The following is a 13164-nucleotide window of genomic DNA, read 5'->3' on the forward strand; positions in this document are numbered from 1 at the left end:
GAGTTTCTGAGACTGTTAACTGCTCTTCTCATGTGTATCTTGCCTTCCAGACCACATGTCATACATTTTCTTGTTGTTTGAAGGTCAGGATAAACACTTATTGATCAATCTCTTCTAATTGCTACTTCCCAAAAGAATGCACACTCTAACTATACCTACTCTAGATATGTCAATAAAAAAGCTGTTATCTCTTAAACACTGCTCATGAATATCCAGATAAATCAGTTTGAGGTTTTTATGGGGCAGGAAGAGGTAAAGCATTCAAGGTATGTATACACAATATTCACACAGGTGTAGGTGAGGCTGAAGCAAATTATTTTTATTTATTTGAAGAAAAGAACTAAAATTAAGTACTTTTGCTACCTGATATATACCCATAGCTCAAACTGAGGGTGAGTTTTTAAGCAGCATGGATTGAAGGTTATGTATCCAGCTTCAGCATATGAGAGTCCAGTATCACGCACAAGAGCTTCTAACAGAACCCATGGCAAAGGCCTCCATGTTAATACTCATCACAGAATGGAAAGCTGGGATGAGCCTTGAATCTGCAATGAGAGAGAACAATGAAAGAGAAAACAATGAACAATGTGCCCGATGACAATTTCTAGTTTTCAATTGCAACAGAGATGACCACAGAGGTGAAAGTTGAAAACCTTTTTGTAATAATTCATATGACATGTGTTCTTACTTTTACAAACAGTATTTCATAATAGAACTGAGGAAGAACAAAGGAACTGTTCATACACATATTCCTCGGAACTTAACACATAGAGAACCCAGAGTTAGTTGTTCAAATATATACACCGTTCTATAAAAGCAAAAAAAAAAAAAACCCAACCATTTCTTTAATGCTTCAAATTCTCAATGAAGCAGAAACTGATTTTGTCTTATTTTAAATTGGGCAAGTCAAGTTATGTATTTGATAATAATGAATATTTTGGGGGGATAGAGAGATGGCTCAGCAGCTAAAAGTGTTTGCTGCCATCCCAGGTGACCTAAGTTAGATACTTGGGACCCACATGGTAGGAGGACAGGATCAATGGCTGCAAGTTGTCCTCCAACCTTCATATGCAGGGTTTGTGTGAGAACACATACACACCAAGCTAGAAAGTAATAGACAGTTAAAAACTACTCTGAAGTGATAAAGTAATTGATAGCAGCTTATTGTCAGTTTTATTCAACCATCAATTATTCATTAGCTGATAATTGTACAGGCTATGCTTTGTTAGATTCAGAACTAGAAGGAATGTCATTTATAAGACTAAAGTTCCATGTCCAAGGCATTTACTCTATAGCAGCATGAAAGTGATAAAATGATTTATCATTTTAATAGGAACAAAAATCACTGATTTCTTGCCAGTATTTCCATCTCTTTGAATAAGAGGTTATAGAAAGTAAAAATAATGTAAAATAATATAATTATAATAATATAATAAAAGAGGTTAAGTAAAATATTACTTGATTAATCTCTTTATATTATACATTGTTTTGTAAATTATATAGAGTTATAGGTAGCATGAAGGAGAGTAATGATTGTCTGTTGAGTATAAATAGTGTTTTATTTACCACAACAATCCAGACATTCTTGAGAAAATGTTTGTCTAAGTCCTGAACACACACACAATGGAGAGGAAAAAAGAGGTTTGATATTATTAAAGCCAATTCCATATGGAGAGGGGTAAGAGCTGCTGACCTGTGACACAAAGATGATGGAATTGCCTTTGGTCTGATAAGAAATTGGACGGATTTTAGAGATGATACTGTAAAATTGATCATTACAATATTTGAACATGTGACATTGAAAAATACCCAGGATACACATAGAATCAAAAGATCTGCAGGGACTATATAGAGTCAGCAATGATATGGGCTCTCCCAGCACATTCCATGACGTTGATACAAGAGGGGAAGGCACATCAGATCATGGTGACCCTGTATATGCATCCACTTTTCTTTTGCTGTGTCTGAGAGTAAAACTCTGACTGAGTCTAGAAAGAGAATTCTAGAAATCTGTGCCTTGTCTGACTCTAAGTGTTCTTTGACTTCCTCATGCTGAGGTAACTTCTGACAGACATGCTATTAATATACTCTCCTTAAGGAGAGAACCATCAAAATTACAAATGCTATAAAAGTTACTTACATATTAGCAGGAAAATACCGTAAATTTCTGTCCAAGCCATCTAGAGTTTTCATATGATCTGAAGCTAACTCGAAATCAAAAACCTGTTACAGAAGAAGAAATTCTATTTTAAATATATATTGATGGAGAACATTTGTCAATCTGAAACAACAGACAATACTTAAGACATCTGAGGAGGTCCCCCCAGTTTTTAAAGTCATCAAGCAAAACATTGAAATCCAGATTTAAAAATTAAATGGAAAGTATATCAGCACATATAATATGTAAATCTACAGACCAAGATTTCAAAGGAAGCTGGAGAAGAAAGAGCTGACAGGATTCAAAAGAGATAATGTTATGTATGTGGAAGAGTTAACGATGTGCAGAGACAGTTTTGAAAATATACTTCAGTAATTATCATAGGTACAGTTGCGTTTCTATATCCTAGCCATGAAAACTTAGGATGAGGGAAAAAAGTCATTTTCAATATTATTTAAAGAAGGAATTGCCCAATTATTAATGAATCCTGGTCAAAGGACTCAGAAACTGACTGGAAGATGACTCATTATATATAATTCCAAACAGTTTTATCATTTAAAAAAAAGATGATCACTAACTGTTACAGTATTAACACATGGGTCCATAATTGATTGCTGTTACTCTAAAAGAGTGTTATAGAGAAATAATAAAATACCAACAATTTAAATGCTGTAAAATTTAGATAAGAGATGTACTGCTTAATTTATTAAGCTTTTTGTACACTTGAAAATTCTAAAATTAAAACTTAAAGCTGTGGGACTCATGAAGGACACAGCTTTAGTGCCCTGTCACCTGCATGTTCTCTCTGATATGCTCCTCATTGAAACTCTTGGCCAGGACCACAATCCCACGCTGCAGCTGGTAGCGAAGGGCAATCAGGGCAGGAGTCCGTTTGTACTTCTTTGCCATGGCACAAAGAACTGGATCTTCCAAGAGAACTGGGGTATCCTCATTAGTACTAGAAGGAAAGACAGTTTCCAGAAATATGTTGCTAGGGTTGAACAGAGATGAAAATGGCCACAAGGGTCCAGGAATTCTCAAATGTAGTCAATGGACTAGTAGCTGATCATTCTCTGGAGCCTTTATGAAATACAACCCCACCTTGACTCAGAGTAAATTCCAGAAACCTGGATATTGTAGAATGAAGAGTTGTGACTTAGAGATAACTTCTCCTGTTCATATTACCAATTTTTATATCTCTGAGTTCCCAGAGCACCATAGGCAACCAGAATGATGTCATTCATCTTGCAGTAATCCAGCAGCTTGCTCTGGTTGAGGTAAGGGTGACATTCAACCTGTAAACAGAATAGAAAGGTATAAAATTATATGAAATCATTTATTAATATCAAAGAAATATTAAAGGAAGGAAGCTGGACAAAATATTAGCATTAAATTGGAATTTAGCTAAGACTAAGGGCCATTTGCAGGGTAGAAAAGAAACCCAATGTGGTCAAAACTTCCTAAAACGTATTCATAAATGAAGGCGATCTAAATGAAATCACCAAATAATGGGGAAGACAGAGTCCTAACTAGCCATCTTTTGATGCCAAATGAAGCACTCACTACTGGTATTGGGGTACATCTAATTGGGTTGTGGGCCAAAGGGGTCCCACGGGAATTCCCAAAGAGCGCAGGCTGTTGCTAAGACTTTAGCTTGCCCTCTGCAAACTGACGGCCAAACCCATTGCTGAAGACAGCACCTACACAACTCACTGAACCGGGCGGGGCGGGGGGGGGGGGGGGAAGGTGAGCTAGTGCCTACATAGAGCCTTCACTCCCACATTCTAGAGTCTTTGGTACAGGAAGGTACTCTGTATGCTACCAAACAAGAAATGTAAACACCAACCCAGGTGCAATCCTTTTGTTCTACAGTGGCGTCCTGCCTGCAAGATATGCTAGTACAATGGCGGCACAAAGCTTGTGGGAGTAACAAAATAATATGTAATTTATCTTAAGGCCCGCTCACTGGGATCGAACCCTAACATTACTTGGTTGCTACATACCTAAGACAGTCCTGGGACCTAGGGTAAAGGCAGATGCTACTGTTCTACCTAAAGAATATAACAGTAAAATGACTCCTAATGACATTCTGCTGTGCTTATTGATCCGTGCCTTAATCAGCCATTATTAAAGCAACTTTCTTCTGCAGTAGATGTGGGTCTCTGGACACTGAAAGACGTTGGGACATCTATCCCTAAAGGGGATGTTCCCATCAAATCTCTGGCCCCAAAGTTCAGGGGCCTTTATAGAAGAGGAAGTGGAAAGAGCATAAGAGCCAATTGGGATGGAGGACACTAAGAAAAAATTGACCATTTAATCAATAGAATCAACATCTATATGAATTTACAGAGTCTGAGGCAGGTTGCACAGGGCCTGCACAGGTATGAACCAGATGGTGTCCTAGACCAGAAAGAAGTGGATCAAAGTCTCCATATCTAACACAGAATCAGTCTCCAACTGATAACCATTTGTAAATAAAAATTTAGTTTCCTCCAAAGTGTTCTCACTAGGGAAACAAATTAAAGGTAGGCTGCATGCCCAGTAGTATAATGGCCAAGAGAAACAAATTCAATCATCATCTTTGGATATTTCTTGTCTCATAATGTCACTTTTCAAAATTTATATTATCTAATCTAAAATCACATTTTTATGTTTAGATAAATATGTGCCCCCATAGAACCTTTGCATATATATTATGACTTCCAGTTTAATGGTTTGTATGGATTTCTGAGTGAGCAAACCAGTGCGTTTCTGCTTCTTGTGCCTTTTCTTGTGCTGATTTTTTTCATTTTGTTTTGTCTTTTTCTGATGTATTAGTCTTTGTTCTATTTTATTTTATTATTGTCCCCTAGAAGCCTTTTGTTTTCCTAATGAGAGCTAGATGGGAGAGAAAGTGGGGAGAAATGCAGAAGGAGGGAAAACCATAATCAAGATGTATTATGTGAGAAAAATATATTTTCCACAATAGGAAAAAAATCTTACCTTTAAAAAGAAGAGATCTGACTATGTCTAGCTTTACTAAATGATCACATCTGACATCACTAGTTGCTAGAATATTTAAGGTCTGGCTTAATTGTTTTTTAACTCTAGCTGCCTTCAGTTAAAGTTGGAAACTCCACTAATTTTTAACTTCCTTTGATCTAATGCTCTAACGACAATAATGGATGAGAGCACTTGATTTTTGCAGTGGGTATGTTGTGTAGTATGTAAGAGTGAATAGTTATTTCTATAATTTATTTTCAATGGATTCTTAAATACATGTTCAGATATAGACACTTGCATTTGCCTGTGTTATAGAATATGGTATAACTCAATCATTTTAGACAAGTGGTTCTCAACTGTTGGCCATGATCCCTTTGGGTTGAATGACCCTTTTACAGGGTCACATATCAAATATCTGGCATTTCAAATATAATTTCTAACAGTAGCAAATTACAGTTATGAAGTACCAATGAAAATAATTTTATGGTTGAGAGTCAGCACAACTTAAGGAATTGCATTAAAGGAATGCAGCATTAGGGGGGTTGAGAATGACTTTTTGGACACACTGATATGTTGCATCATTATTACAAATGTCCTAAAACTTTGAATGTGGTTTGTTATATAACTGATGTACAAAACATTATTTCTGTGTTATTTCTTTGACATTTATGACATTTATATTTGTCATAAATAGTATGTCACTTGTACCCAAAACATACATGCCATATTTTTCCAACTGAGAACACAGTCTTCCTTTTTTTTCTAAATTGGGGTTTTTTTTTTTTCTGTGTAGTCCTGGCTGTCCTGAAACTTACTTTGTAGCTCAGGCTGGCCTCATACTCACAGAGATCCATCTGCCCTTGCCTTGCAAGTACTGGAACTAAAGGCATACATACCACTGCCAAGCCCACATTCTTATATGTACGTTATAAAAGGTATCTCAGATCACATCATCAGCACACAATTGATGCGGTTAGGCACTGGATCAACTCTTAAGTATTGGTACAGTTTCCTCAGTGTGGATTTCAGCTACTACCAGTATTGGCTACTCTCCACTGTTCCTGTATTGACTCAGTCTCCCGCTGATCATTAGTATATCAGGTATAAGTGAATCTTCCTTCTGAAGTGTGGCTAGTGACTTCATCTCCAGATGATAGCCTTGACTTCTCTAAACTGTTTTCACACTATGGTCTCCCTGCATCACTGTTTTATTTTCCAAGCAAAGATATAATTATGAGCCCTTCAAGAACCCTGGATGAAGGTTCTACTCTTAGTACCTTTTGCTCTACAGAAGAAATATGAGCAAATGGGGGGGGGAGACATATAGACATCTGTCAACAGGACATGAAGGAAGCAGAGAAAGCCTGATAAAGAATAAAGGAGCTCACCTGGTTGCACACAGGCTTATATCTGAGACCTGGTTTCTTCAGAATCATTTCCAGCAGCCTGCGGTTAAAGTTGGACACCCCAATGGACTTGGCTAATCCTGCATCCTTACACTTCTCCATGGCCTGGGAAGAAAATATGGGTGGAGAGTAACATACACAATTGGAATCTGGTTGAAATATAAAACAGTGTTGGTAGAAAGAATGGTGAAAAAACGGAAAGTGAAGCTGGTCAGTATTTATTGGTAAGAACTGATAATTAATAAAGTAAATGGCAGAAAAGGTGGTGATAATAAGATAAAGTCCTGTGCTCTCCTTGGGCAATCATGATTATCATATAGGGAGGAAAGCAAATTATGGTTATCCTCCACGTTCACTTTGGTTTTACTATGCATTTTCCTACTACTTAAGCAGAACATTCATGAGAAAGACCATAATGTCTACAACAAAGAGAACTCATCCCTTTCTTACACGTGCAGTTGTGCGAACTGGACCTCTCTCCTTTTGTCAGCAGCATTCACTGAATTGGTTCTTTGTTAATGTCCTATATTATATAATTCCTTCAAAATACTGTAATCCCCATAACCTCTTAATCTCTCTCCCACATCTATTACCTGTCTTCCCTCCCTACAAGCCTCTTTCCAGCTTTCATTTCCCTCTGTTTTGAGGCCTTCAGAATTTAACCCAGGATTATTTATGTGATCACAGATTTGGAAATATCTGTTGAAACCTGGTGGGTTCCTGAATGGATACCCAACTGAAGACAACAACTGCCCCTTCCCCAGAATCCATCACCAGTAAACAGTTCACCAGGGGAGGATAGGGTCCCAAGAGTCCTTCCAGGGTTGATAATTGGCTGCTGGCAGACTCGATCTCGTGCAGGCCTATTGGGGGTGTAGGGTGGGCATCTGCTGAGCGATCATGTCTGCATTGCCTGTACGCGCCCAGAGCACAGCATTCTTCTTTCTATCTATGGCTCTTACATTTTCCTGTCCTTTTTTCTGAGATGTTCGCAGAGTCTTTGAAGGGCTAATAGCTCAGCCATCGTATTTTCTTACTTTCTCCTTCTCTATTTCTTCTGTGGCATTTATTATCGTCACTCACCTCCCATGTGGCACAGAGATCCACTGTGTCGAGTATTAAATTTCCATGCTCATCTTGAGGTAAAAGACTGTCCCCTGGCTGGAATAGTTGCAGTCATTAGAAAGGGCTTACCATTTTAACATCTCTTCCTGTAGCTATGCTCCCAGAAAAATTTATGTCTGAGAATTAAACCCCTAACATAGATGGAACAATTTTTCTTATATTAATAAAGTGCCTTTTAAGGGCTTTCTATCAGCAACAGGACTTTACTTTTCATATGCTATGTGCAATAATAATACATTTTCATAGCCTATGTCATGGAGTAGTTGACACACTATTTTTAATACACCTATATATTTCCCTGTTGCAATGCCCATCTTTCTCCGACAGTTTCACTAGTGTCATGGCGCTGATTTCAGGCAATTATGAGTTGTAAGTTTGACACAGGATAAATAATCAGGGCTCAAAACCATGGCCTTTGGTACTCTGAGTGCATGAATGATAGAAAATTAAGAAAGTGAGAAAAAGTTAATTGTTTTTCTGCAAAGTGGAGTTTGATGTTGGACAGGTGGACTTTGATGTTGGAACATGCAGGAAGCCATCAAATATAAATGAGCTTGAGCTTTGAGCTAAAGGCCTTATTATCATCAGTAGAAATGGCTGAAACAAAACTGACTAGACCTTTAATAGTATAGAGTCAGGATAGAACTAAGTGAAGATATTTCCAAAGACTATTTTGTAGTTTTGTTCATTTACATGATGTGGTAAACATTTTCATGTAAGTTATCCTGAGGAGTGTATTTAAGATTTCTTACTTCAATTTGCTTACTTATTTGTTTATTTATTTATTTTGATTTTTATTGAGCTCTACATTTTTCTCTGCTCCCCACCCTGCCTTTATTTATTTCTGTTTCTGGTGTGTGTGTGTGTGTGTGTGTGTGTGTGTGTGTGTGTGTGTGTGTTTGTGTGTAGCACAGTGATGATTGTAGAATAACTTGTAGGAATCAGTTCTTTCCTTCCACTATTTCTGCAGCCACACCTTGTTGTTTTATAACTCTTATTAAATAAATTGAGATTATATAAATTTTTATATATTAAATCCATCTACTCACAAAATGAAGGTCATGCGACAGTTGAAGTTAGATAGTTTGATATTACAAAGTGCCTACCTTCAGAGACACTGGGAAATGAATGAGATAGAGGTCAACGTAGTCCAAATCAAGTTTCCTCAGTGAACTTTCCAAGCTGGGTCTGACCAACTCTGGACGATGGGAAGTTGACCAAAGCTACAAAATACGGAAAATGGGAGTTGTGCTGGATCAATAAATTGCCATAATCAGTTGCTTTCTGTCACCTGGTACTGAGAAACTTTCAACTTAAAATTTCACCTTAAAATTGACCACAAGAAAAATATTTGCTTTCATCATGAATATTTTATGGTGGTGTCCATCTACACAAATTTTTATATTAGTGGTCATTATTAGTAAATATGAAAAATGGAAGGAAATTTCTTAATATATAAATACACTATCAATTTGTACTGTATGTCTTAGAGAGCAATTTAATATTTTAATTCTCCTATATACTGAACTCAATGAGAAAAAATTCAGTATCCCTTTAATTTATAGAACTAACAAAAAACTTAAAATATTTTAACATATTGTGGACACAGTACTAGACACTTTAGCTATTTCTTAATTTAACATCCAGAGGGTTAGTTTTATAATGTTCTGCCTTATCTGTCAATGTGATTTATATTCATAATTATAATTTTTGGAAAATCATTCAGAAAATAAGGGACTTGTAGTCCCAGAAGAGCTTTCTCTGATAACATAGCTCATGCTAAGTCATAGCATTTTTAGAAGAGTCTCAAGAAGCAATGGGAATTTGCACAAAGCTTATAGACCAAAATGCAGCAATACTGAGGCAGCCATAACCTCCCACGTTTAGTACGGAATCCGATAGGTGGGCATGCATGAATTAAAAGATTGACCTATAAATACAATTTACCAATGACAGGTTTAACCACACTATATCATGTGAATACATCCCCTTCATTAATTTGCACAATCATGCACTGTGTCTTTAATACCTTTGAAGTGTAGAATATATCTTCCCTTTTCACAGTGCCATCTTCAATCTTGCTTCGAATGGCCTGTCCTATCTCTTCTTCATTTTGGTAGAAGTGAGAACAATCAATGTGGCGGAATCCAGCATCTATAGCTATTTTGGTAGATTCCATAGACTTTTTCTTGAGATGCTAAAGAAACAGAAATAAACAGTATTTAAATATATCCGTGGTTACGTTAGTATAAGCAGTGACTTTTATAAGAAACAATTTCCCCTCATGTTTCTATTTAGTTCTGCTTGGAGTGATGGATCCATCCACATTTTACTGGGTCTTTCCTAATTCAATGACAACATTGGTAAGAGATCTAAGTTCCCAGATATTAGCTGAGTCTAATCTGAAAATAGTGACTAGTATGCTATGTTAAACTTCTAAGCAGTTAAATAATATACACATCACAAATAAATATGCACAATGAAGAGGAATCCTCAAAAGACATAGATTTATACAAAGAATCTATCCAGATCAATCACAAAGGAAAATTTCAAGTATTTGTCAGATTTTACAACAAAATTCATAATTTTAAGAAAATTATAAATAAAGCAAAATTTAAATTATTGTCTTGTCTACCAAATGTGATTAAAAATAAAAAATGGTGAACTGGACATGTTTATTTATTATTCACTAATTAAAATGCATCTCTTATTTCATGCTTTAACTTTGAAGATAAGAGGAATAGAATAACTGTAAACATTCTTTTACAAAACACTGTTAAAGGTTTTTCCAGGCAAATAATAGTCATAATGTTTCTTAAAAAGGAAAAGTTAAGCAGATAATGGCTGTCCTGAAGGAAAAGCCTCAGAGGGAAGTAGCAAGAGATCTTCTGAATGTGTATTATGACTTTGGGAGCTCCTACAGACACCTGTGTGACTATGGCAACCCTGGATGGGAGAGAGGGAAACCAGGAAACTAGTATGAAAATACTTCCGTGTTTTATCAAGCACTTCAGAAATCAAACATGGGAGCTCATCAGTTGGATATATAGGATATATATGACTCTTCTTAACCTTGTAATCTCATAGAAATCTAAAGGTAAGTATTTTAATTATTAAATCAAGAATTAAACATCACTATTGAAGGAGAAAAGTAATCACCATTTTATATATATGCAAACCCTGCAAGCTTTAATAACGACTTAGGAAGATATGCACACTGCTACATAGTGTCATAATATTATGAGACTAACTAGCTGTTTTTTTACTTTAAGCCCTGGCCCACAAAACAAATCCCAAACCTGGCATCCTTATTGGGGTCATGAACTTGGGATCGGACTAGTTATAGGCCGCTTAAGAGAAAAACTTAAACAGATGTAGAATTAAACTGGCTACTAATGACTTATCCTTATATCTATAGATTAATTAGATTAATCTCTCAACTGTCATCAGAGAAGGTAATCAAGATATATTGTATGAGATTAGATTCTTAACAAAAAAGAAAAAAAAAGAAAAAGCCATAGATCTGAAAGAGAACAATGATATATGTATATCCAGAAAAGTGATAGCTACTTTTAGGAGTTTTGTAGGAAACTAAAACAAAGTGTGGCACTGACATAAAAATTAACATATAGATGAATGGGATGGACTAGACATCATAGAAGTGAATTTATTCTTCAAATGATTCTCAAACAAGGTCCTAAATAAGAATAAGAAAAACACAGAGTTTTCAACCAATGACACTAGGAACATTGAATATAGCCACACAGAGGATGGAAATGTGACTGAAATCTGCTACCTAATATTAACAATAATCAAAACAAACAAAGACATTAATATCAGAACTGAGATGATAAGACTACTATCAAGAACATGAAGGAATCTCTTTAAAACATTGCTTAGATTCTCAAGGTCCAAATCAGGAGCAGAAGGAGAGAGAGCACGAGCAAGGAACTCAGGACCGCGAGGGGTGCACCCACACACTGAGACAATGGGGATGTTCTACTGGGAACTCACCAAAACCAGCTGGCCTGGGTCTGGAAAAGCCTGGGATAAAACCGGACTCTCTGAACATAGCGGACAATGAGGACTACTGAAAACTCAAGAACAATGGCACTGGGTTTTTTGATCCTACTGCACGTACTGGCTTTGTGGGAGCCTAGGCAGTTTGGATGCTCACCTTACTAGACCTGGATGGAGGTGGGTGGTCCTTGGACTTCCCACAGGACAGGGAACCCTGATTGCTTTTCGGGCTGGGGGGGGGGACTTAATTGGGGGAGGAGGAAGGAAATGGGAGGCGGTGGCGGGGAAGAGACAGAAATCTTTAATAAATAAATAAATTTAAAAAAATAAATAAAAATAAAACATTGCTTAGGCAATTTTTGACTTTGTCCTCCAAAGCACAGAACAAAATAGCAAAAGAACACAAGTGACAGAATGCCAAGTTAACAATCGCTTGCATAATAGTGGAAACAGTCAACAGTGTAAAGAAAGCAATCTACAGAAGAGGAAAAATGTCAATCAATTATTACATAAAGACTAATATCTAGAATTTATATCAAACTCAGTTAAGAACAAAAATCAAGCAATTACACATAAAAATGCATGAATGGATTGAATAAACATATTTCAATGGTTAACAAATATAATGGCTATTATATATATAATATATATTATTAGATAGGGTTAATAACTAAGTTTTAATCTTTCTTCTTTTCTGGGAAGCAGATAAAAACAGAAGGAAAATCTTTGGTATTCAGACCAGAATAGTGAATGATCGCATGATCAAACTCTGGACACACAGTCTGCCTCTCTCTTCTTACAAGGCATAGCTCTAACCTGGTGAAGCAGTGGACCAGGAACCCTCCAGAATTGCACAGGAATTGGTAACTTTTAGGTTTGTATTCATTCCAGTCCTCACCAGCCCAACACCAGCCCTGTTACCTCTTCAGTCACAAAGGTGCCAAAGCCCAGTACAGGAATGGAGTGACCATCATTTAATTCCATTTTCTGAGCTTTGGAACTCATCCTCACTCACTCCTCTCACTTAGAAGACTCTCTTTTTTGTGCTCTCAGAAGGCAGTGAACAGTGCAAAGTATTGCTCCAAATGTGTGTGACTAATCAGTAACCCGTGGCATGGAGGCGGAGCAGGTTACATCAGTATTCTATTTATAAGGAAAGAATTGACATCAGTCCACTTATTTTTATACGAAAGAGAACTTGTTAGAAACTCCTACACAGTGACCACCAAATGCTTTTATTTAATAAATTTTGTCATTGGAATACTCCATTCATTATTTGAATCACTGCAGGAAACTGTTTATTGACCAATTCTAGAATAGAAAACTTGAGGTGTCTACTTTCTTAGTTGTTGTTGTTATGAAGAAGACTCTCATTGTTCGTACAATTTTTGAAATCCAGAGTATTTCAAAACCTACAATGGTCATTTTTGCTTCTCTTCCATTTTTATTTGGTTCAATTTTCTAGAAATAATG

At 36.5% G+C, this 13164-nt stretch overlaps 1 protein-coding gene across 2 annotated transcripts; it reads right to left on the reverse strand.

Moving 5' to 3' along the window:
* Positions 1-300: 300 nt before the first annotated feature.
* LOC121432666 (aldo-keto reductase family 1 member C18) lies at positions 301-12766 on the reverse strand. 2 transcript variants are annotated; one of them, XM_041630785.1, is made up of 9 exons: positions 12613-12766; positions 9701-9868; positions 8778-8894; positions 7630-7707; positions 6529-6651; positions 3344-3453; positions 2951-3116; positions 2141-2223; positions 301-545 (listed from the first exon to the last, which is right to left on the reverse strand). In XM_041630785.1, the coding sequence occupies exons 1-9, from the start codon at positions 12694-12696 to the stop codon at positions 503-505; spliced, it is 972 nt and encodes a 323-aa protein (XP_041486719.1). In that variant the 5' UTR covers positions 12697-12766; the 3' UTR covers positions 301-502. The 2 variants fall into 2 exon arrangements, with proteins under 2 accessions (XP_041486719.1, XP_041486720.1); XM_041630786.1 differs by lacking the exon at positions 12613-12766 and adding an exon at positions 12508-12588.
* Between the last annotated feature and the right edge of the window lie 398 nt (positions 12767-13164).

Source organism: Microtus oregoni, unplaced genomic scaffold, assembly GCF_018167655.1.
Source record: "Microtus oregoni isolate MIOR12 unplaced genomic scaffold, Mior012 000035F_ref0000213, whole genome shotgun sequence".
NCBI classification, from domain to species: Eukaryota; Metazoa; Chordata; class Mammalia; order Rodentia; family Cricetidae; genus Microtus; species Microtus oregoni.